The sequence below is a fragment of the Seriola lalandi genome, unplaced genomic scaffold, assembly GCF_002814215.2.
Source record: "Seriola lalandi dorsalis isolate HSWRI2012SDOR001 ecotype SW California unplaced genomic scaffold, Sedor1 jcf7180002054931, whole genome shotgun sequence".
NCBI classification, from domain to species: Eukaryota; Metazoa; Chordata; class Actinopteri; order Carangiformes; family Carangidae; genus Seriola; species Seriola lalandi.
The window spans coordinates 655,247-680,395 of NW_019525483.1; the positions used below are offsets into that span (position 1 = coordinate 655,247).

General features: G+C 40.9%; 1 protein-coding gene across 3 annotated transcripts in view; it reads left to right on the top strand.

The window, feature by feature from the left end:
* Positions 1–25,149, top strand: part of cemip (cell migration inducing hyaluronidase 1) — a 188,607-nt gene that overhangs the window by 74,987 nt on the left and 88,471 nt on the right. For all 3 annotated transcript variants that reach the window (XM_087170154.1, XM_087170153.1, XM_023393249.2), the window contains exon 2: positions 11,457–11,642. In XM_087170154.1, coding sequence (XP_087026280.1) covers positions 11,534–11,642 — 109 coding nt within the window. In that variant the 5' untranslated portion in view covers positions 11,457–11,533. The remainder of the gene's footprint in view (positions 1–11,456; positions 11,643–25,149) is intronic.

Here is a 25,149-nt window from a genome sequence, read left to right on the forward strand (position 1 = left end):
CACCAACTGCCGCTAATGTCAAATAAGTTTCATCATTTCTTGCATGTGTTTCAGTTTCGTCACACTTACATTTTCAGCTGCTGTAATCTCGGGGCTATGCAGGGATTGCACCGTGTGACTGGAGGGCTCGCCCGCGAATCACACTCCATACTGGTGGTGATGCTATACCGCCGGCTTTAATGAGGTCATATCTTTTCCTCCTCTTTACTGTAACTCTTGAGAGATTTCATCATTTTGTGCCAGCGACAGAGGGATTAGTGGGAGAAAGAACGGTGAAAGCGGAGCATGTTGGCCTGTCAGTCCGTCTCAAAATCACCTTGCCGCCTCTGATCTTCCATTGTAGCCTGTAGGTATCAAAACTAAGCTCCCTGTTGTGTTCTACACCTAGGAATTATACTTACCGCCATGTATTTCAGTGAAAACGTCTCGTATTTTAATAGCGACAAACCACATCAAAAACAAAATGTAATCATATGAAGTAATAATATTTAATCAAGAGCCCTCTTTTAGTCATAGTATTTATGACTCTTGTCCTAAAGGCCACAGAGGCAGGAGGCAGGTACGTTGTACTAGGGCCACACTGAGGAAAAAAATCATAATATTAAAAGAATAAAGTCGTAATATAATAAGAGTAAAGTCAGAATCTAATGAGAATAAAGTGTTAATTTTAGGTTGCGTGTTGTTTTAGAGGGGAAGTAGTAGAAGCTTTAAAATGAGGAATGTGGAGCATCCTGTGAAGTTCTAATTTAGCAGAAGTTTCACTAATAAGGAGGCTCATCATCATTGTCATCATCATTGTCATCATCATCATCATCAGCAGCAGCAGCAGCAGCAGCAGCATCAGGACACTGAAAAGATTGTGAAGAAACTGAGTCTATTCTGTTGTTAGACAGACAAACAGCAGCTGCCAGAAGCAGCTCAGGCTGACACTGACTGTCCTTTCACCTGGTTTATTGGTTCCTTATAATATTCCTAATTTTCTTTTTTAATTTTTAAATTTAAAAAAAAAATTTTTTTTCTCAAAATTTTACATTTTTAATTCTCATGAAGTTATGACTTTATTGTTGTTATTGTAGCCCTAATATTGTTGTAATGTTGTAGGCAGGGCATGGGGTGGAGGTTTTTCCTACTGACAGACAACCTTGGCCACAATTGTTCCCAAACCTTAACCTGCGTGACTGATATGGTTACCATGATGTGCAGCCATGATGAGTAGTAATCTGTTGTCATTCATTTCAATTTAACTGTTTTACACAGTGAAATTCCTCCTGCAGTGCGTCACACTGAATCATGCTTTTCTGTTGTTGCTCAAGTAGCTTTGCTGGAAATATTATTTGAATATACTGTTTGCGTAAACGTAAAGACCATGTTAAACTTGTGACATGTGGCCTTTTGTTTTCCTTTCGCCCAAGGCTAGACCTCACGTGTTCTGTGTTGTCCGTGTGTATGTGTGTGTGCATGCACCGCTACATACACATGTATTGTTGTGTCTGTGCGTGTGTATTGTTGTGTGTGTGTGTGTGTGTGTGTGTGTGTAAAGCAGCCAGCATGACAGGTAGTACCTCCAGTGAGGTTTCTTCTATGTTATTCTGTGTGTATTTGTGTGTGTGTGTGTGTGTGTGTGTGTGTTTGTGTGTGTGTGTGTGTGTGTGTGCATTCTTGTGTGACAGAATGCATTCATCTGTGTCTCGTGGTATGTTTTCATGCTCACGCTAACCTTGTTAAGTGTACCTGGATCAGGTTGAGGACAGCATGTTCAGTATGTGACCAAATGTTATTTTCCTGCAACCAAATCCAGACTGCTTTGCAGGAAAGAGTAACACACACAGACACACGCACACTCATATATACGCACACACACACACACACACACACACACACACACACTTGTATTTCTATCTTTGTGAGGGCACTCCATTGAAGTGATGCATTCCACAGCCCCTAACCCTAACTTGAACCATCATAAAAGAATGCCTAACAGCAGTCCTTGTGGAAGCCAAAATGTCCTCACAACGATGGTTTTAGCTAAAAATTAAAAATGTTGTCCACACACACACCCACACACACACACACACACACACACACACACACACTTGTCTGCCTGTGTGAGTGTTGAAGCTGGTCTGTTATCAAAACTGGCTGACTGGCTGCTGAGTGAATCGTATGTTGCTGCAGGCCTCTGGACGTTGCTAATGATATACATATTTTATCACTGTGGGCTTTGTGGCTTTGTGTGTGTCTGTGTGTGCTTCAGGGCCAGCTTGAACTTTTTTGGGGCAGAATTTGATTCTCTTTCTCTACTTTCTCCTAGTAATTCATTTTGTAAAAACGTGAGTAAAGTGCATTATTGCCACTGATGGTGAAATGACTCTAGAGGAATAAAGAATGTGTTGTACTGAGAAATTACACAACAAGCCAGACTCCATCAAGATCTTAGTTTAAAGTGAGCTTTGCAATTTTTATTTTTGAAGAAAGAAAATAAATGTGGCTGTTGGATGTTAATTGAATAAATACTTAAATTATGACAAACAAAAACATGTACAAAGTGCCCCAGCAACACTAACAGCAGGCCAGTAAAATGAGGTATTGATCCCCAAGGACAAATTAAAGAGTTTCAGTGGCAGGGACGTAATACAGCATTAACATAACAATGTGGAAAAAGAGGCATGGGAGATGGTACCACAGTACAGATACTAATGTACTTAATGCTGCCATGGCTGTGTGTGAATGAGTGAATAAGTCAAATAATTCAGCGTTTTCTAAATTAAGTCCACAATAACAAAAAAGGTCAAAGAGTTGCAATAATTAATGAATTGGGGCAAATGGAATGAAGAGCTGCATTTATATTAATCTAGCAACTAACACATTATGACAAAATGTGTCATTATACTTTTCAAAAAGCAAAAAGGAGTAAGAGTGCTAGCGGTAGATGGATCCATCCATCCATCTCCTCTAGTAGGGTCGCAGGGGGGCTGGAGCCTATCTCAGCATCTTTTCGGGCGAGAGGCGGGGTACGCCCTGGACAAGTCGCCAGTCCATCGCAGGGCAAACACAGAGAGACAGACAACCATTCACTCACAGCCACACCTATGGTCAATTTAGATTATCCAATTAGCCTAGTCCCCATTTGCATGTCTTTGGACTGTGGGAGGAAGCCGGAGTACCCGGAGAGAACCCACACAGGCACAGGGAGAACATTCAAACTCCACACAGAAAGATCCCGCGTCCGAGCCAGGACTCGAACCCGTAACCTTCTTGCTGTGAGGCGACAGCGCTAACCACTGCACCACCGTGCAGCCTCATTAGATGGATCTAAATTTCCGAAAAAAAAAACAAAACAGGTTGAAGGATTTTTTCTGACCTGAAGTACATAAGGAGGAGGTGGATCTACTTCTTTCCACACCTGTGTAGCATGCACACTGCAGGCACCACCAGCAGGGCAGGGCAGCCTGTATCCAGGTTACACAAGGGCCTCCTTGTTACTGCACGACTCACCCCTGCTGGTTGTTCGGGGGTCCGTACAGCGGCTCAGGATAGTGTGAATCTCATTACTGGCTCCACATGTCTGGGGAGGTTCACTGGCGGGTGAAGAGGTGGACGACCGAAACAACACAGTGATGGTAACTACAGCCCATCATCTGGGATATCTGACTTCCCAACTTTCAGAGGAATGCAGTATAAGCTTATTAAAACCTGCAGCAGTGGCGTGTCGTTCCTGAGGCTTCGATAGGATTCACTTCCTGCAGTCGAGACAGGGATGAAAACATTTATTCAGACAAAAATGTTCTTGGAAAAAGTGTGTGTGTGTGTGAAGTCAGCAGATTTTCTTCACCTCCATATGGCCAGTGTTTAGTTGGACGTCAAGAAGAGCTGCTGCAAATGCAGCTAACAGAGCTCCACCCAGCACTTCCCAGAGGGATATTATTACACACTATTCATAGACTTAATGCTTGTTTCTGCGGGGAATTAATTGTAAGCTTTTGTTACTGTGGAAGTCATAAAACATCTGAAAGTGTCCTCCAACCCCAGCTCACTTGCTGCCAAATGTGTTTGTGTGTGTGCGGAAGGCAGTGTAGTTCAGCAGAGAAAGTGGCCATTTCTCTCAGAAGTAAATTTTTTTAGGAAGTGTGTGTGTGAGTGTTTTAAGAGCAGTGCCAGCTTGTGTTCAAAATTTCACAGTCGCTCTGAGCTCATAAAGTGTCCAATAAGCAGCAGGGCCTGGAAGCACATAAGCTCCATATATCCTCAGTCCTGTGTGCTGCCTCCCACATACACATCACACTGTACTCTGCTCTGATATAGTATGACACCAATAGATATGTCATTTTTCTACATGAGGATGTGAATGGGAGGTGATCGTCCCCCTGCTCTGGACTGGAGCTGAGAGACCTGAGAGCAGACAGACAGGCAGTTCTCAGCTGTCATGTCGACACTGATTTGGATGAAATCTGAAATCTGTATTTAAAAGAAAAAATTGTATTTCATCCCTGCTATTAGTTTTAGATCGTTTTCAGAAATTTCACAGTCCACACTGTCACACCACAGTAAGACAGAAAGTTACAACCATGTATTGTTGCCGGCATGAGTTGTTCAGGAGTGTGTTGTAATGAATAGACTGCTTTGAAAGTCAGAGATAACAGAAGCTCTGTTCTCTGTTCTGAAAACACAATAAAGACTCTTTTCCACCGGTCAAAAAACCCACTAAGACCCACCAACATCTGGCTTTTGTCAGCAACAGAAAAGGATTTAATCAGCATTTACACCCGGGTCAAATGACTCTGCAGTAGTCACAGGTATTTACCTGCTCCAGCTCCAATCTGCATTGATATAAACACAACACCAAAGTGAACTCACTAATTTCCACCCTTTGCCCTGCTTTTTAACACCTTTCAGAGCACAGACACTATAGACGGACCTGTCACCTGTCCATCACGGTGCTGTTAAACCAGAAACACTGCGGCTACACTGCACTTGGAGATGAAAGAGTGAGCTGCTGCCCTGAGATAAGTTTTAAAAACAAACAATCAGCAATGGAAGCATCTCACACGGAGGCTCCGACACTTTTACAGGGGATAACATCTGCTTTAGCAGTCTGCAGCGCCGGCTAGCAGCTCACTCTCTCTCTCCACTGCTTCTGTATGAGTGCTCTGTAAGTGCGTGTGATGACATCACTCTTTGCAGTTGTGTGTGTCCTCAGTCTGAACAGAAAGGCAAACTCGACAGTGGAAGTGGCAAAGGGGTCAATCAACTTATACCTGCTAATTTTGGTGGAAAGTGGGTATACCTGTATAATAACAGCTAATGGTAATTCCTGGTCAACTAATTCTTTATTTATACTCATAAAGTCTGACAGTATTAACATTAATATATGTCAAGGTTGAAACATCTGTGATTTCACTGAGTATATGAATAAGAACAAACAACATATTCTTTCTCTTACAAATGAAAGAGTTAATTTAGTTATAAAATATACCCTTGTTGATTAGGTCCAGTAGTTTATAGAGCCTAATGTTAGCTATCATTGGCAAACACCTACAACGTGCATGCTTGCGTGCACGCACACAGTTCAGTTGTGGCTCGTTCAAAGGCTACATAACCGCTGTTCCTACGGTGGCAAGTTGACATACACTAATCACCTATAATTGACCACATGATCAAATGTTACACTGAGTGATAGTTTCATGATGTTGAGGATGTTATGTCACAGTCAGCCAAACATCGAGTTTTGTGTCGACAATGTATTATTAGTATTCCACTGTATTTGGGGAAACTACATGAGAGCGAGAGCATTGGAAACAACATTTACACAATGTAGGGCAATAAAATCTACAACTAACAATGATTTCATTACAAATTAATTTTCCAGTTATTTCCCTGGCTAATTGATTGTTATGCTTGGTCCATTATGTGACAGAAAATAGTCAAAAATACCCATTTTAATTGTATTTTTTACATTAAAATGACTTGTTTTGTCGACTAAGAAAGGCTGCAAAGACTCACATTTGAAAAGCTAGAACCAGTTGTTTTTTGTGTGTTTTGTCTTAAAGTATCACTTAAATGTTTAATCAATTATCAAAATAGTTGCTGAATCATGTCAAGTAATTTTCTGTCAATAGATTCATCAATTAATCAACTAACAAATCACAGTTAAAAAAAGAAATGCTAGCCAAACCTTTATCAGTGTAATCTTGGTTACAACCCTGACAATAAGTCAGAAAAGCCGGAAAGTGAGACCACCAGACACACACACACACACACACACTCACTCTACTTCACAAACTGTTCAAACACAACCTCCTTCCTGACTGGCTGCCTGACAGACTGCTGCCAGCTGGCTGCTTGGAGTCACATCGACATGCCCACTGAGAAATCCTAAACAGTGATGCTGCATGCTTTAATGGCGTTTGTGTTGCTGTGTCACAGCTCAGAAAAACCATTTGAACTTAGAATTCAAGAAAGCCAAGACAGAACAAGCTTTTGTTATTAATAATGCATGAATGCTTCACTTAAGTGGCTCCTGCCTTTGCTCACATGTGTGTGATCCGCGTGTGACAGTCAGATCAGGAGATGAAACAATTCACATTCTTTTAGAAGACGGGTGTTTGCAGACTCCCCTGTGTCATCTGCGTGTGCACTGGACTGTACATCCCTGCCTCTGAGAGTCATCACATCATCTCTTCTCCACCATAATCTGAATACTGTCACATGACGGTAAAACACACACACAGCATTCACCTCATGAAAAGCTCAGGAGGAAGAGGCAGTTTAAACAACAAAAAAAAAGAAAAAACCTTAGTTGAAGGAATGGAACCGGTTTGACAGATTGAAATATACATTTACTTTACATCTGCTCATTTGACACTTTAATCCATAGAGACTGACAGTGAGAGACATCACTAAAGCTTGAGTGCAGTAGGAGACCTTGGTGTAAGTAATGAATACTAAATCTATTCAATAATGCAAAGTGGAAGAAGATCAGATTGAAGTGCAGTGAAAATTCATAGTAAGAGCTAGTTAGACCTGTTAGAGTGTTAGAGGAGTTAGGAGAGGAGGTGCTCTCAGAAGAGATGAGTCTTCTATAATAGTAATAACAATAATAATACACTTTTTTTGTATAGTACCTTTCATACGAGAAATTTAGCACAAACATTGATGTAAAATGAGACGGAATAATAATAAAATAGTGACACAGAAATAATAAATGAAATAACTAAATAATTCTAGATAATAATTTTAGAAAAATGATTACGTGTATAATTTTATGCTTTCTATAGGAAGCATAAAATCAGTAAGACATCAATATTTATAACAGCATGTAAAAGAAGTGCTGAGCAAAGTGTAAAGTTTCAGGGCTGGTTAAAGGCTAAAGTGAAGAAATAAAGTTTTTATCTTTCTTTTAAAAACACTCAGTGAGCTTCTTCTTCTCTGATATCTACAGGTCGTGTTGTCCACAGCTTTGGGTTGGAACTGACTCAAGCTGCGTCCCTGATGTTTCTGGAACCTTTAGTAAAGCAGCAGTAGATGATCTGTGTTCCTGGAGGTCTATAGTTAACAAGGGAGCTAAAATGTAGCTTGGTCCTTGCACATAAGGTCTTTGTATGTAAGGAGGAGGAGCTTAAAATCAATTCTAAAGGTAACAAGAAGTTAAACTGGACTGATGTGCTCTCTCCTCCAAGCTGCAGTGTTTTGACTGAGAGATTCTAGAGATTCTTGAAGACAGAGAGAGACGACCCTGCTCTGATAGCATCTGGTAGCTTGTTCCACTACGGACCATAACAGTCTGGACTGAGATTGTTTTGTGTACAGGGATATTAATGACAGTCCACATTCCTCAGAGGAACACAGTGGCTCAGAAGGAGCATAAGCCTCTGTGATGGATGAACATGGCTGCTGGCAAGTTGGCCCAGGTGTAGATCCCTCTGCAATTAGCCGTAATGGACATTGTAGAAGGCTACTTTCTGTGTTTACTTTCTCTCTGTGTCCTTTCCGTGTCCTTGTGGTCTTCAGAGTTTCAGTATTGCAAGGAATTACTTATATATTGGATGATTCTGCACCTCACAATTTATATCCAATGCCAAATGTCAGAGCCAATGCAGGAAATGAAGTATCCTGTTTGTAGAAAGGCAGAAAGGAAGGCGATGGAGATGAGGGTTGTGAATTAACGGCCTATCATCATCACTATCTCTAACCTGAACTATATCATAGTTGCTGAACACAAATACAGCAGAAATTGAAATTGTAAAAACTTTGGACGTTGGGCTTAACCTAAGATTTTGCAGAATCATCAATACTGACACCGTTATGTGGCCGTATTTTTTAAAAGGCTGCACACATTTGTTTGTCAGTCTCAGTTGGGAGTGGGTGTCCTACATTGGTAGAGGCTATTGTACATACGCCAGAAAAAAGAATGATGTAATTTACTTGTTTTCTTCTGTTGTTCCCTGTTTGGCGTATTAATCCTTCCAGGGGTCCTTAGCTTGGGGCTGCACAGGAGGGTGCTGAGGGTGCTGGGTGGGTCTGCCCTTGCTTCCCACCCAGAAAGTCCCAGAGGGAATTCACTGATGTGTCTATGAGTGTTGAACATCAGTGCAAATTTGCTGCTGCAGAGAGAAGCTCTTTGAATCTCAGAGACTAGTGACACCACTTTTCCTTCATGTCTTAGATCAGTAAAAAAATATATCTAATCTCAAATTCATAGTAAAAATATTGTGTTTCTTCTGCATTGGTCAAGGTTAGATTATTTTTTCCCTCCTTTTTTTTTAATGATTAAAAGATCCATGTTTTACTACAGTGATCAAACATGTGGTGTATTCCTCTGAGCTGCTTTGCAGAATGTGACCCAGAAACACAAGCACTGAACCAGTTAGGAGCCTTTTGACCCTGAGAAGGAAACATGTGAGACCCCAGATGAGACAATCACACTCATAATACATCAATGAGAATACATTCACTGGTACCTTGAAAAGCCCTGTAATTATAATCACTCTCACATTTGCTTCCACACCACCAGATGTGCGGGTCACTCCAGTTCTAGGATTTTACTAAATCTAGATCTAACAGCTGCAGGAGTGAGTTACTAGAACATCACATTACTTTACAGTCGGCAGCGTTTTCAACATAAATCCATAAACCAAGTCGTGTTCACTTCATTCATTCATTCATTCATTCATTCATTAGGAAACTGGAGATACCGGTTTAGACTTTCCCACTTGCAGCAATGTTTTCATCGGAATAAACTGATCCATGAGCGATGTGATGTTTATGTCTTACTTATTTTATCCGCTCCGCCTGAACACCATGGTATAGTTTAGACACTGTGGATGTGGTAATAACAGTGCTCTGTATAAGCTATTATTATGACAGCGATCATCTCCCTACAATCATTAAAGCTGCTTTCACACATTCAACTGCAACCTGAACTTTTCTTGACATTAACCAGAGAAGCTGTATGTGTGAACACAGATGTCCCAGTCAGTTGAACGGACTTTCCCCTGTCAGTTGCCAAAAATAAAGTCTGTGTGATGTGCAATTGAGCCCATTAGTGAATAGAGCCAGTCATTGTATGAAGAAGATACACAGTGAGTGTTCTATCATTTTCTCCTGCACACTTTACCCAGGCGCCACCACTCATCGAAACCAGAAACAGTGTGTCCGGGTGGTGAGAGTGCGTCTCTCACAGACAACCTCCTGTCTGCACCTGATTCTCCAGACGTTCACATGTACATATGTGAAAATGGCGTTAGTGGAGTAGTTCTTTGATAATCAAGCGGCATTAGCAGCATAAAGCTCAGCAAACAAACTGAATGAAATATATGTCTCTGTCTGGCCCATGAAGGCAGCTCCAGTGTGAACAGTGTATCTACATTCATGGTAAATAGGCCATTGTACTACAACTACTGCACAGGGAAACTCCCACTAACTCTGTGCCCCCATAGTGAAACAGCAAGCTAATTAAATGATAAAATGAATTATGATTAATTATTATAGAGCTCCTTTATGCCCACAGCCTCTCACTGAGCTCTCTACATGAGCAGGATGAGCTAATTCATTGTAACCAGAGCCAGCGTCGGGGTGCTGCGCAGTTTACAGTGATTCAGCCGACGGTCCGCAGTAAACACTGTGAAGTCATTAAATGAGGAGCAAGAAGTGCAAAATGTCACAGCATGTTTTACTGACTGTTTTATGGAGGTACGGTCTGGAAGAAGCTCCAGCCACTGCTGCCAGCTGGGCAGCGAGACTTTACAAGAGCAGCTCCTCGCAGAGCAGGATGCTGTTAAGGTTAGCACCGCGATGGACAACAATTTGACTGTTGTAACTGGTGATGAAATTGCAGTAACACATACATTTGCGTGTTCCTCTGTTTGTTTATCGGTCCAAACATTTTTCATGCACAGCCTAGCTTCTTCTCCATGTATGCATCAGTGGCCGTCATCATCACATACAGGGAGTCACACTACTGTGTATATTCAGTGGGTGTATGCACCAGGTGAGCAGTTCATACAGGACTGAATGAACATCCAGCATTCTGGTCTCATAAGATATCCACGACTGCAGGAGCTAGCTCACTAAGCAGATCTGGCTGACAAACAAACCGCTGAGTGGAGACCAGCCATTTTGCCAATTATTTCTTTCCAATAACATATAACTTCCTAAATGTCTGAGAACTTTTAAACAACCGTTTGAAAACTACAACCTTCTGATGTGTGAGCTAGCAACAAGGTGAAAACAAAATGTTCTCTGAAGGCGTAAATTGACATTCTTCTATTTTCTTCTTGTTCACTGGTTTTCACTCTAACATGATGCTGTGGAGGATAAAAGTTCAAGGAAAAACTGCTCTTCATCCCTTTTGCCAGACAAACATTACCATGAGATCGACTGCTTTCAGTCGACCTTAGGTTTCATTCACAGTGTTACATGCGATCATGAGTATTTGAAATACGGCACCTGCTTTGAGTAATCTAACAGAATACATCTGCAGTGCAATACATATTAAGAGTGAGGGGCAAAATCAGAGCAGATAACACTGCTATAAATGTCATGATGCAGGCTACACAGTGGCTCAGGCAGCTCAGTGTGGCTCACTGTCTCTGCTGTTGATCATGTGAAGACAACTGAATGCCAGTAATCAAAATAACAACACTGAAATTGGTTTTATGTCCCCTTTCCAAAACAATTATGTGCGTCTTTGACAAACCTGTGTGATGTTGCAGTGGTCGTGTGTGTGCGTGTGTGTGTGTCCTTCCATACAGTAAAACTATCTACTCTTATAATGTCTGTAAAGATAAAGTTAAAACCTACAATGAAATCTAGTGCTCTTAAGGACTCCTGCTCTGTGTGGCCTGGCTGTCCAGAGACGTGACAGACCTCCCGTCACGCTCGTTCACCAGGGAGTCCTTTAGAATCACCTATTTGTACATGTCTTGCTGAGTCTTCTGCATTTCAATGTGATATTCTAGGTGCCTTTGGTGGCTCCCCGCTGTGAACTTGGCACTTCCCACTCTGAGACCTTCTCTGACGCCCACTGGGAGGTCTGATGCAACCTTTGAGGGCCTCTAGTGTGAAGTTGGTCAGCGGCAGGCCGAGAGAGATGAAGACATGCGTCGTGTTTCTGGCGGCTCTGCTGCTCCCCAGCATCCAAGCAGGTGAGCGCAGCATGTTTTCTTTTTCTTTCTTCTTTTCTAATATCATCAGTCCATCAGTCACTAATCATATTCTACCACCCTATGAATCCTGCTTATACCAAAATGATTCACGATGAGGGTAAAATGATAAAGCAAGAGGAAAATCTTAAGTAGTCGCTCTCAGCTGCACTTCACAGTAACTGGCGGGTTCAGGCGACCCCTCCACTCTGCGTTGTGTGGAGAATGAGGAGCAGGAGGCTCGCTGATCCTTGTGTGCCGCGGGTTATTGTCTGAACAGGAACAGAATATGTACAGATCAGTCAAACAGGTGGCGCTCACACGGCTCACTACAAAGAACAGCATGTTATTTTAGCTCAGAGGCTAACTAGCTAGCTTAGAGAGGGCGATATGACATTATTTGAACATTTCAGCACTTGAAAAGCACAGGGACTCACTTGTGACTTCTCATGAACATTTCTACATTCACAGTGCACATATATGTTCATACATTGTACATACAGACATTAATACACAGTATTAGCACACCGTGCTGCACTCTGTAACTCACCATCTCTCATGAGCTTCCAGTGGCATAAATCTACTACCTCCAAGAGAGGGCGCCGTTGAGCCAATAAATACATACAGATACATAAATATAAAATCATGGCAGTTATTGCAAATGGAATCACATGCTAAACAAACTCTGTTACAATCCAATTAAATTTTATATAACATAACATAGATTATCTCCAGGCACTTTACAGAGTGAGGTCAGGACCTGACAATATTATAGAGAGAAACCCAACAGTTCCACCATGAGCAGCACCTGGGGACATTGGGGAGGAAGAACTCCCTTTAACAGGAAGAAACCTCCAACACAGCAGGGTGGGAGGTGGGATGGTCTGCCTTGAGCGTTGGGTTTTAAAGTACAGAAATGGGTGAGAGAGGAAAAAGAGGAGGGAGATGGGGAGAAAAGAGGGAGAGACCAAGAACAGAATACCGTTGTACTCAAGCTCTGCCAGACTGGTTGTTACAATGATAATAATAATCGTCATACTGATCTGTTATTAATGATAGCAGCAGCAATCATACCAGCACACATTATTACTACTATGACTACTGATAATAATAAAAATAATCATCATAATCACAATCATCATAACATTAATAATGATGATGAGTGATTTAGTGGCAGATCTGGATCCCACAGCTCCTAACTATAATCTTCATCAAAGAGGACAGTTTGAAGTCTAATCTTAAATGTACAGGGAGTCTGCCTCCTGGACCCAGACTGGGAGCTGGCTCCACAGGAGAGGAGCCTGATAGCTGAAGACTCTGCCTCCCATTCTACTCTTAGAGACTCTAGGAACTACAAGCAGACCTGCGAAGAGTTCTATTGGGATAATAAGGTATAAGGTTTTTAATATATGTATATATAGATATGGTGTTAATAAGGGCATTGTATGTGGAGAGGGATTTTGAATTTCACTGTGGATTTAGGGAGCCAGTGCAGAGAAGCTAATATAATCTCTCTCCTAGTTCCTGTCAGTACTCTGCTGCAGCATTTTGGATCAGCTGGAGGCTTTTCACAGTGTTCCTGGGACATCCTGATGATAAAGAATTACAATAGTCCCCCCAAAATAACCCCAACGTTTCTTACAGTCCTCCAACCTGAACAACCACACAGGTGGTTTGTTCCAACCCTCTGACCCATAAGAGCTGTTCCTCTCAGCATGTAAACTGGGGAGACTGTCTCTGAGATTGTGTCAGTGGCGACTGCCTGTCACACAGCTACTCTCCACAGATTCAAACTGCAGTCGCAGATGTTTCACAATAAACTACACACAAAAAATAAGTCACTTTTATTTTCCTTTTAATGTCCAACTGAAATCACAAAATCAAAAACATGTCAAAGTTATTTTTAAATGTATTTTTAAACAGTGTGTGTGAGTGTGTTTGACAGTTTGCAGTTTCAGTTCAGTCTCACTGCTTTAATCAGCATAACTTTGAGTTGCAGCAGTCAATGAACAATAGAGCTGCACACTACCTGTGCAGCACCAAACCGCACACAGACTAAGTTAGATTAGCTGGTAAAATATCGGAGCTTTTACTTTAGCAGCTTAACAGCCAGATGTTTTTCTCAGGGGTTGGTGGAGACCAAACCAGAGCTGAGCTGAGTGAATATTGGACTTACATTCATCAGGTAGACACAACCAACAAAACAAACTCTGTGTTGCTCTGTGTCTACAGGTAAATAGGCAACCGTTAACCATAACAACTATATGAGATGTCAGTGTTTGTGTTCTACTGCCCAGACTTACCCAGCTATGTGTGAGTCTGCTCCTCATTAGTGTCTGACTTCCCTCCCCTCTCTGAGGCACTCACACCCAAACTGGTTCCTACGGAAGACATAAATCTTTACAAATGGCTCACAACATGTCAACAGGACATAAAGAACTAGAATCCCCTCCTTGTGGTTTTATGCCTCCACCGCTCAGACTAGTTTCAGGTTACATCCCTGTTTATTCAGAATCAAACTAAATTTTAGTTTTGTGTGAACTTTTGTCATAATTGCTGTGTGAAGTCTTCAGTAACGGTAATTCAGTAAAAGTGTTTTATGAGGTCACACTGACCTTGACCTTTGACCACCAAAATCGAATCAGTTCATCATTGAGTCCAAGTGAATGTTTGTGTCAAATTTGACATTACTGAGATGTCCACGAGAATGGGATGGACAACCAGAAAAAAATATGAATAAATATACAGCAATAAAAATATAGAATATCATCAGATATATCCTTTAATAAACAACACAGGACATGTGATTTCCAGAGAAAAAAATGTTAATTTCAGTTAAAGACTTGAATCGTTGTTGGACAACATGAAGCTCTATGCCACAGCAGGATAAGCTGTATGAGGCACAATACTACCTTACATTTGTTTTTTGTCTTTTATAGGATTTACTGATAACAGTGAAAATACATTACAGCTTGTGACTTTGTGTTTTATTCATCACTGTGCTTTATTTCAATCAAACATCTGCAGTGAAGAGAAGCCTGTAGCACTGCTCATGTGTAAACAACAGTAGCTGTGAAGAACTGTCGATGTGACTTTGAAACTGAAGCTGTGTAGCCTTCGAACTCATTGAGAGTGCTGTTAGATCCAGTACATGAGCTGTACTTGTCTGTTGGAAACATATGTGGAAGGCAAATAACAAGTAAAAGGATTGGATCAAACGAATTGCAAGACTTTTTTTTTTTTTTTTTTGTCAAAACAAAAACATATTTTCTTACTTATTCCAACACAATACATTTTCAGTCACTGAAGTAACTAGCCTAGCCAAGAAAAAGCTAATTCCAGTCAAAACTGGTTACAACCTCCATTATACTCAGGTGGTGTCAGAAATCAGAAATGTCAGAGACTAACCTGAAATATGTTTATATGCTGCTAATTTGCACCAGTGAATTTTGAAACAAACATAAAGCTGCCTGCATTATGTTCACTGATTATGTATCTCATTTGTTTTCCCACAGTATCTGCTCGGGGCAGCTAAGGCATGATTAACAATCTTATAATTATGTTCAGGTAACTCAAAGCGCTTGGTTAAGGTCAGGGAAATAATCTAGTGTTGGTTAAATATTTTAAAAAGTTAACAGTGAGCAGAAGCATAGACAGGATGCATTTATGCATTTACCTTATTAGCATTTAATCAAAGCCCTAGTACATCCTTTACACTGTTTTTGTCACCTACACCAAAATACATGCATGACCCAGGATGTCGCGTCCCTTGCACAGTCACTATTCAGCCTGACCACTGCTTGCATGCTGCACAAGAGCATAACACTTCCCTCACTGGATAAAATGTTGTCACTAAAGCAACATCTCCTCCAACCTGAACAACCATACAGGACGTTATTTTCAGTGTCATGGTTACAGTAATAAACTGTATCGACATAGACTGTACCGACAGTGGCCTACCTACCATTGTTGCCATGGTTACTATAGTAATGGTCGGTCATGGCTTGGTTAGGTTTAGGAAAAGATGGTGATTTGGGTTAAAATAAGAACTTCCTCAACGTTACATGGTCTTAGTTGTCATGGTAACAATATAAACAGCTAGTTTTACAAGCGAATCGATCACCGCTCTCCTGTGTCAAATCTATTCCTTCAAAGATATATTTTAGGAAAAGCAGAGGAAATGGCTGAAAATTTAATATGCACTCTTCAAAATAAAAGTCTCTGCCAATACCGACAGGAATTTACAAGCTTTTATAATGTCCTGCTCATAATTTAGCTCAACAACTTGACTTACACAGGTGGCAAATACTTTTTCTCCAAAATGTATAAGAAAACAATGTTTAATACTAAACAATGTAATTTTTAAGTGACATTGTCATAAAAAGAGGACGAATAAAACCAACTACTTACATGATATGAGAGAAGAGGAAAATGAGAATGTGTTTTTTGTGATTTGGATTAACTGATTGTTTAAATGAATGAGTTCAATGACTCCATGTTGGCTGTTTTTTAACATAATTAACATCAACAACTTATTGTAATCAGCAACAGGCAGTTGGCACAGAGGAGCAGTGATGCTCAGTATTCACCTGCAGTGTCAGAGGAATACCTCTATCAGCTTATGGATTTATAGCTGAACAAGTATGAAAGACACTAATCTGTGCATCAAATTCATTTCTCAGGATGAGAGAGGGAGCTTAAACACTGAGAGACAGCGCTGCCTTCACTGCAATGAGCAGCAGCACCGGGTCATGTAGGGATTCTGAATTCTATAACCAAGGCTTTGGGTCAAATCCCAAACTCCTCACACACTCACTGAGAAATATGCGCATATGGCATAAACATATACAGCTAATCCCAAAATAGGCAAAGCGGTGGGGCGAGTGTGGCTTTGATGCATACCGGTTTGTTGCAGGCATACGCTCACCCACCTGTCACTCAAAGCGACCACACCCTCAATTATACAGAACTTTAGGCCCTAATAAACTTTTAACAGGTGAGTTATAAAAAAATTCACACCCTGTACAGTTGTCAGTTGGAGGAAATTAGCTCTAGAGACTCTAGTGGTCATTAGAAGAACTGCAGTTTTTAGCACTTCAGTACTTCTTATGGCTTTTTATGCCTTTATTGTAGAGACAGTGAGAGAGAGACAGGAAAGTTGGGTAGCTAGAGAAAGGATGACATGCAGCAAAGGGCCGTGGTCTGGATTCGAACCCAGGCCGCTGCGATTAGAACCAAGCCTTGATGGTACGTGCTCTACCAGGTGAGCCACCAAGGTGCCCTGGCTTTTTTTTTTTTTCCCGTCTGCGCCGTGGACACAACATCTCAGTAACACCTTGACAGGAACTTCTTCAATTTGGCACAAACATTCACTAGGACTCAAGGATGAACGGATTTGATTTTGATGGTCAAAGGTCAAAGGTCAAGGTCAGTGTGACCTCACAAAACACTTTGTAGCTATTACTCAAGACTTCACACAGCAACTATGACAAAATTTCACATAAACGGTTAATTTTTTGCGTGATGTGACTCTGGATAAACAGGAATATAATCTGAAACTAGAGTGAGGGAGGCAGACAATCACGAGGTGGTAAATCTAGTTCAGCCCACTTCTTCACCATGTTGTGCTGTGTTGCCCCCGTGTCCTCGTGAACCTCCTTGGGTGAAAAGCCCTTGAGACGTAGCGGATGACTGCACCGAGGCCGTTCATTCTCAGACAGCACTGACATCCATTTTTCAATTACCCGAAACAGAGAAACCACAAAGTTATTAACTTCAAACTCTCTGCACAATCACTCAGAGAGCTGAACTACATGAGCATGTAGCTGTATAATTCATCTCCTTAGGTCACAAACTTATCAATTACTCCTCGTACGCATATGGATATAGTCTCATGCATACTGTTCATACATGCCTGTGGACACAGAGGAAAGACACACACTGCAGGCTTGCATTTGTCTGTGTGTCATGTGTAGAAAGTAGACTTATTCTTCTTCCAGCAACAGGCATTTTGCCAAACAACCGATCCTAGCCCTGCTCTGTGTGTTTGTAGAATACACCTCTAACACAATAACATGGCTAACTAGCACATACTATACACTTTGGATATATAGGATATCGTACTTCTTTACCTGTTCTCCTTGCACTCTGCCTTAGTGAACATATGTAGTAGTTAGTACTTACACCAAGGTCTCCTACTGATCTGAATCTTTAGTGTTGTTGCTTTGGCATTAGAAACATTGAGGGCTTTAGAAACGTTCTTCCACTATAAACTCAACACGGATCTCTACTTTTGTCCTGTTGCTTCTTTTCATTGCAGCTTTATTGTGATGGCAAACAGAGGCATTCCAAGCTGTAAGCAAATCTCTCTAATCACAAACACAGTATCTCAGTCTGTGGCAGATCGACTTTCTGTTGGAGGCTTAGTGATGAGGCTGTATCTCAATGAGAAGCTCAAACACAGGACTGCAGTGACATGATGATAAAGGAACACGAATGGAAGTCATTTTTCTCAGATGTTTCTGTATGAATTTGTGGACATTTTGTTTTTCCCTGGCCAGCTGATACAAAGCAACAGTAACTTTTACCACGTCGGATAAACTGGATGTTGTTTCATTGAGTTTTTTAAATTAGGCATTGTCATCAAACTTGTAAATTAGTTCCTGAAAATCTGACATTTGTTGATGCATAGTTTAAGGTAAAGTCATCTGCTGTACAGGAAGTGATGTGTTTTGATTAGATTTAAACACACAGTCTGCCTCTTCTGCCTGCCTCTCTCAATCAAAACAATAACAAAAGACAGCATTGGGTGATGTCATGAAATAGTGTGGGATCATGGGAGTTGTTTTCATCACCATTACTGTAAGCTCCCCCCGGTTTGGATTCTTTCAGTATCAGTGGTTCAGGAAATCAAACAGACCTGGTGATTCTAACCATTAAAAACACAGAATGAAGCAGTTTGACATTTAAAGTCAGTGTTTGAGCGACGCTGTACGGAGGACAGAGACTCAGGGAAGAGCTGGAGCTGATATGGATGCTAACCTTTGTTCTGATTGTTTCTCTGATAACTTATGAAGCAGACGTTCAGCAGGTTTTTACCAGCAGCTGAATTATCCACAGAGGTGTCCTCCTCTCCATAACAAACACACCAGGGGATTAAAACCAGTAGAAACACCCAGAAAGCAGTTTACCTTTAAAAAGCAGAGATTCAGCGACGCTCTTCAGTGACACAGGACAGGACGTCTCCAGCAGCTGGGAGCTGAGCTGTCTAACATTTCCTCAGCTTGTTTCTCTGATAACTTCAGATCCAGACGTCCGACGACTAAAATCCTTCATCTGGTTCAAATATAGAGCTGAAAACCACCAAGGTGTAAAAAGTGTATGTGGATTAAAACTAGATAAAAGTCAATGTTGAGCTTCTGTCAGACAAACACACTGACACATGATCATAGAGGATATGATGTCACTGACAGGTCAATGAAACGTCACCATGATTAAAATCACAGATTTCTCTGGTTTGAGAATTGATGGAAACATTTGTGATAATATAAGAACACAACTCAACAACATAGAACACAGGTTTAATTGTTAGAATGTTAGATTTTTTCTATGTTTTAATGTGGAAAAGAGTCGGAGGAACAGCCAGGGATGAGCAAAGAAAAGAGCACCACCTGATCAGACAACATCACATTTAGATTGAACTGTCAGTTCAGGTGATTATGCTGGCTGAAATTTCTGACTTACTCCAGGGGCAATAGAACCCTGACATAGATCGCAGGCATGTTCCTGATCCACACAATGTAGAAGTCATCCAACAGAGTGGCAGACAGACTGATCATGGAGCACAGCATCGACTTTATCAAACTATGTGAGAAAAGGCAATTTTCTAATCCCTCATCGGGCTTTCAAGCCACAGAATTGGTTTTCTTTCACTATTAGTCACCACACAGGATAAAATCACACATTGTCATACTTGACATCCCAATGTCTGTTGGATTGGATTGAATTCGGCCATTGTTGGGCTGATATCATATAGTTTGAGCATAAACTTCTTTATCCGAAAAATCCCCAAAATGTGATTGGCAGCTTATCTGTGGGAGTTGAAACACTGCAGCAGTGGGGGCCCGGGCACAAAACGTTACAACAGGACACATTGTGTCTACACTGGAGGGTTAACGTGAGCAGAGTTCAGAGCTCAGAGCACAGCCACTGTGGTTACGAACAGAAAACAGAGGAAATTGGACTTGGTTAACAACGCGAGCACATGGACTGATCAATATAGAAGTGCATGTATTTTGTCAGATGTGTGTGAGATTGCCAACTGAGCAATGTGTCTGAAATGCTTCCTGTTCCATGTATATCTCACTGGATAGGGGAAACTGTGACTTGCTGGTAGTGCTCAATGCAAACTCAGTTGATAACCAATGGCATCATGATCCAACCTAGAATCTTTTAGATGTTACACTCAGAAACAAAAACACCAGAGAAATACCAGAGTCAGCTGGACTGATCTCCAGGGCAACGTGAATGTTCGCAGAAAGTCTCATGGCATTTCATCCAGTAGCTATTGAGATATTTAGTCTACAAGTAGTGGACCAAATGAACAACAGGCAGCCATGATACAAGTGTGGCTGTAAACACCACATCTAAAGCTGCTGTCTTCATGGTTTTGCTTTGCAGTTTATTAAATGAAAGTTTAATGATCCCTGTGCAGAAATGTGGCTGTTGCAAAGCAAATGGCAATAGAATACATCAAAGAAGAATCAGAAAGGCAAACCAGGATGTAATGAGTAAATATAGAGAAAATCCTCAGAGTCAGACACATGAAGTCGGAAATATGTAAATGAAAATGTAAATGAAAAAATTTTCAAAATGTGAGAAAATATAAGCGCTAAGCAGGTTTCAGGTAATGAACCAAAGTTCAGGTTTGTTGAGATGGATTTGTTTATAGTCTGTACGTCATCAGTTCATTTCCTCTCTGTCCCACTCCAGCTTACACAGTGAACCTGCAAACACACATTCATGTGAACCCAGTTCAGACAATCTGTCAGTGCTGCAGCACTGCTGCTTTCTTTCTTTCTTTCTTTCTTTCTTTCTTTCTTTCTTTCTTTCTTTCTTTCTTTCTTTCTTCCACTGCAGTGCATATGTATGTTTTTCAGAGTGCACTTATCAAAACCAAAGCCAGCAGCGACAGTTGAGGAACACTGCACAGATTGAGAGCTCATATTTATCAAATCAAATCACCTGAGCCCGTCTTCTGTAGAAGAAGAACTTCATTTAAGAACCAAGATCCAACTGAAGAGTATAAGTCCTTTACTGAAAGTGAAGAATAGGAAACATTTATTTCTTATTGTTACTCCTAGAGCACCTCTTAGCTAATCACATGGTTAAATTACATGTGTGCTCCAAGCAGGAGGAGCCTACTTTGATTAATTAAAGATAAAAGGTGAAAGATAAAAAGATTCACACAACATCCACTCCACTGTTTATTCTTAGAAAAATATTTTAGTCAGAAACATATGTGTATGTGAACTTTCTTGATGTACAGTAAATTCTATCTTATGCGTGTTGGTCTGTAGACAATTGTATTACTTTTCCTGTGACATCCCTGCTCCTCCATAGTTTTCAGAATCACAGGTCCAGTCCTTTAACACAGGTAAAGTTTTAGAGTGGTGTTTAGACGTTGAACACACTCTGGTGTGCACTGTGTGAGAATCTGTTATTGGTTCGGTAAATGACAGGACTTTTACATTTAAATACTTTTAATTATTAAACTAATCAGCTGTCCTAATGATGACTGACATTTCACACATTCAGCACCAGCTCAGCTCAGTGGAGTTGATCCTGGTAACCTCCTGATATTTGATTTCTTTCACTGCAGCCACTGTTGATTATTTCTAATATTTCATCTTTTCTTAGCGTCTGTTATCACTTGTTGACTTCACTTGTGTGAAGTTTTGTATATACACAACTTGAAGCCACACCACACTGTTGTTAGTGTACAATCAGATGGTCACATCAAGAGCCTGGTCCACCCCGAACAAAGCAGATAAAGCTCAAGACATTTATGCAGCAGCTCTCCTTGAAAGCTCATTGCTGTGTTACACTGTTATTATCCTGTCCTCACCTGTAATTACAGCTGTGAAGAGATAAAATGCCTTGAAAGCTTCATTCCTCCTGATTTGTTTTTGTGGTGTAATTCTCCCTGACTCACCTGGGCTGGTGGTTTTGTGATGGAGTTCAGACACAGGTTAAGTTGTTGGATTAAGAAAAGAATTCAAAGCAAAGCAGCAGCATCAGCAGTTTTACTCACAGCTGTCAAACACTCCAGGAACTGGCAGACACAGATCTCCAAGGACTGACTTCAGTCGCTCACTCAGGAGTGAGTGTTTGTGTGTGTGTGTGTGTGTGTGTGTGTGTGTGTGTGTGTGTGTGTGAACAGCTGCTGATGAAGAACTTTTTACTGTATGTCGGGTTTTATGGTTTTATGGTGTAAGCATTTCCATTTTAGTGTGTGTATCCTTCAGTGCTTGGAGGAGGTGGAAACTTTAACATGAGTTAGTCCACTCATTTCCATCTATTTCTGATCATCTCTGATGTAAAAACGAAGAAGGAAAAATGAGACGAGGCACTTTTGTCACCGCAATTTGAGTGTAAAGTAACATATGAAACAGAGATCCCTCTAGACAATACAATATAACATGAAGTATGTCCTTAAAAGCTACTGGAGTTAATTTATTTAGGCAGTAGAAGGTTTCAGGGGATGGGTTCCTGATGTATGGCATGTTATAAGGATGGATGCCACTGGAATTTATTTTATTATATAATAAACAGAAGTAATATAATCCATATTTATTCAATACATGAAAAATTAGAATCACCTCCTCGTGGTTGTCTGCCTCCTCCGCTCAGACCAGTTTCAGGTTACTTCCCTTTTTATACAGAGTCATAGAAAACATGAACCGTTTGTGTGAAATCTTGTCACATCACTGTATGAAGGCTTGAGTAGTGTCTAAAAAGTGTTTTGTGAGGTCACACTGACCTTGACCTTTGACCTTTGACCAGTAAAACCTAATCAATTCATCCTTGAGTCCTAATGAATGTTTGGAAGAAGTTTGGTCATGGCGTTACTGAGATATCACGTCCACGAGAGAGGGACAGACGGATGGAAAACCTGAAAACAGCATGGCTCCGGCTCTGACTGTCGCTGGTGCAGAGGCATAAAAATCTATTAAAAATCCTTATTCTGTCTTTAGTGCAACATGGGAATACTAATAATAAATTTCAAAATACACTTTAAAAAAAAAAACCTTTTAACAATAAAATCACGCAAGGAACCACGTTCTGAGAAAACTGACTAATTAAATCCAAAATGCACCCAAACACTTGCCTTTTTTTAAGATGAGCTACAGAATAACTGCTCTATGCACTGTGCCAATCCAGTTGAGTTGCACTGTTTTTACGTCTCTGTGCCGGTGACAGCTAGAGCCGGAGGCATCTTGTTTTCAGGTTGTCGTTCCCTCCCATTCTTGTGGACACAATATCTCCCTAACGTCTTGAAGGAACTTTTTCAAATTCGGCACATACATTCACTTGGACTCGAAGATAAACTGATTAGATTTTGGCGGACAATGTTCAAAGTTTAAGGTCACGGTGACCTCATGTTCTCGTGAATGTGATATATCAGGAGCGACCAGAGGGAAGTTCATCACCTCTGTCACACTGTGACTAACAAACTTATGTTTGTGGCCATAACTCACAAGTTCATTCACTAATTATAACAGAATTTAACTCAAATGTCTATGAGAATAAAATGAAATAATGACAAGGTCAAAGGTCAACTTCACTGTGACATCATAATCTGCAAAAACCCCTTTACAAAATGCTGTACCTAAGGAAGGAGAGACTGTGACCATATTGCCTGTAACTTGGCTGGTTGGTGGAGGAAACAACCACGGAGAGGTGATTCTGGTTTATATTTTTAGCTTTTACATTAAACAAAAATCAACATCTGGAATTGATTCAGAATTGCAGAAGATTAGAGCCACGATTCTTATGAGAAAAGATTTTTTTAGCCACCCTTGGTAGGGAGGAGTGTCTCTGAGTCACAGCAAGGCTGCGAACACCTCCGCAGACGTTCCAGAGCCAAACACCAGTCACTCCCAGACATCAGAGAGCAGCCGATTGCACGTCACCATCGATCAATCTGTGTTAGCCCTCTGGGAAATCTGCCTGACAGGTCAGGTCCCTGGCCAGTCAGGGCCATTGATTGATCCATTAGGTGGCAGGGAGATGAGGTAACCACCACACACACCAGAGAGCAATAGACTGAAACTTTATTGGGCAGACTTGACAGTTACACACAGTGTCTCAGTGCTACCCTGATAATAACAGACACAAACCAAATGGGTTTATCACTTGTCACTCTCCTCTTGGGTGAGCAATCCAATAACACTGTGTGCTGTTTTATCCCCATTTAGATAGTAAGGGATGGGGAGGCTGAGGAAGTGGCAGAGGACGAAGGAATGAAAACAAATCTTACTGGCATAGAACACATGGACACAGCTGAGGAGCTAACACTGCTGCTCTCACGACTCTGATGTTCAGTGGAGATTTTCTGATGTGTCTCATTTATTATGATTTCAATGTGTTTCCCACAGTAGCTCTCAACAGCCTCAAGATAAATGGTTGCTGCTTGCTTTAAATCAAAGGTGACAGGTTGCTCTTTGTATACTATATATACATATGAATATCTGGGTGTGCCCTGTGCTGCCAGGACTCTCCCTGCCTGTAGAATTTCTTTCTGGGAGTTGAATGTTGGTGAGACAAGAAAGTCGCCCTTATTCTATGATTCTGTGGCACTGATGCAAACCTGACTTTTACCCTGAACTGTTTTTCTCCCAGAAAGATAGAAGTTTTCATGTTGTGTTTGTCCTGTGAAAAGTAATGTTCCAGTTGTAAGAGACTTGATGAAAGAGTTTTTGTTTGCTCGAAAAGTATTTGAACTATTTTCCATCCTCTCTTGTAATTCATTCATATTGGGATTGCAGCGTGCTACAAGGTCACTTGTTGTTACAGTTAAGACTAGTGAAACGCTGACTCACAGTCACAGTCACATTTTCATTTTGTTTATTCTTGTAAACATAATCTTCAGTCTTTCAGTCCAGCTCTGTCTGCGCTGTCAAATTTCATCAGTCATCCGTCCAAATCTTTACTAGTCTTGTGAAGTGCAGCACATGTGGTGTGACTAAAGAATATTATTAGTTATAGTAGGAGTAGTAGTAGTAGTACATACTGTGTTTAACCCTAGAACACTATTGCTCAAACTCAAAACACCATCACTAACGCCGGGTGATTTTTACCCGAGATAATACACCCAATAAAAAGTACTTGTCATCAAAATATATCAAAACATGACAATACATGACAAATTTGAGTAGTGTTCTTTTATTTTAAACTGTGTCATGTCTAACAAAATGAAAGAAAAGCATCATGAGGGGACCATATAAAA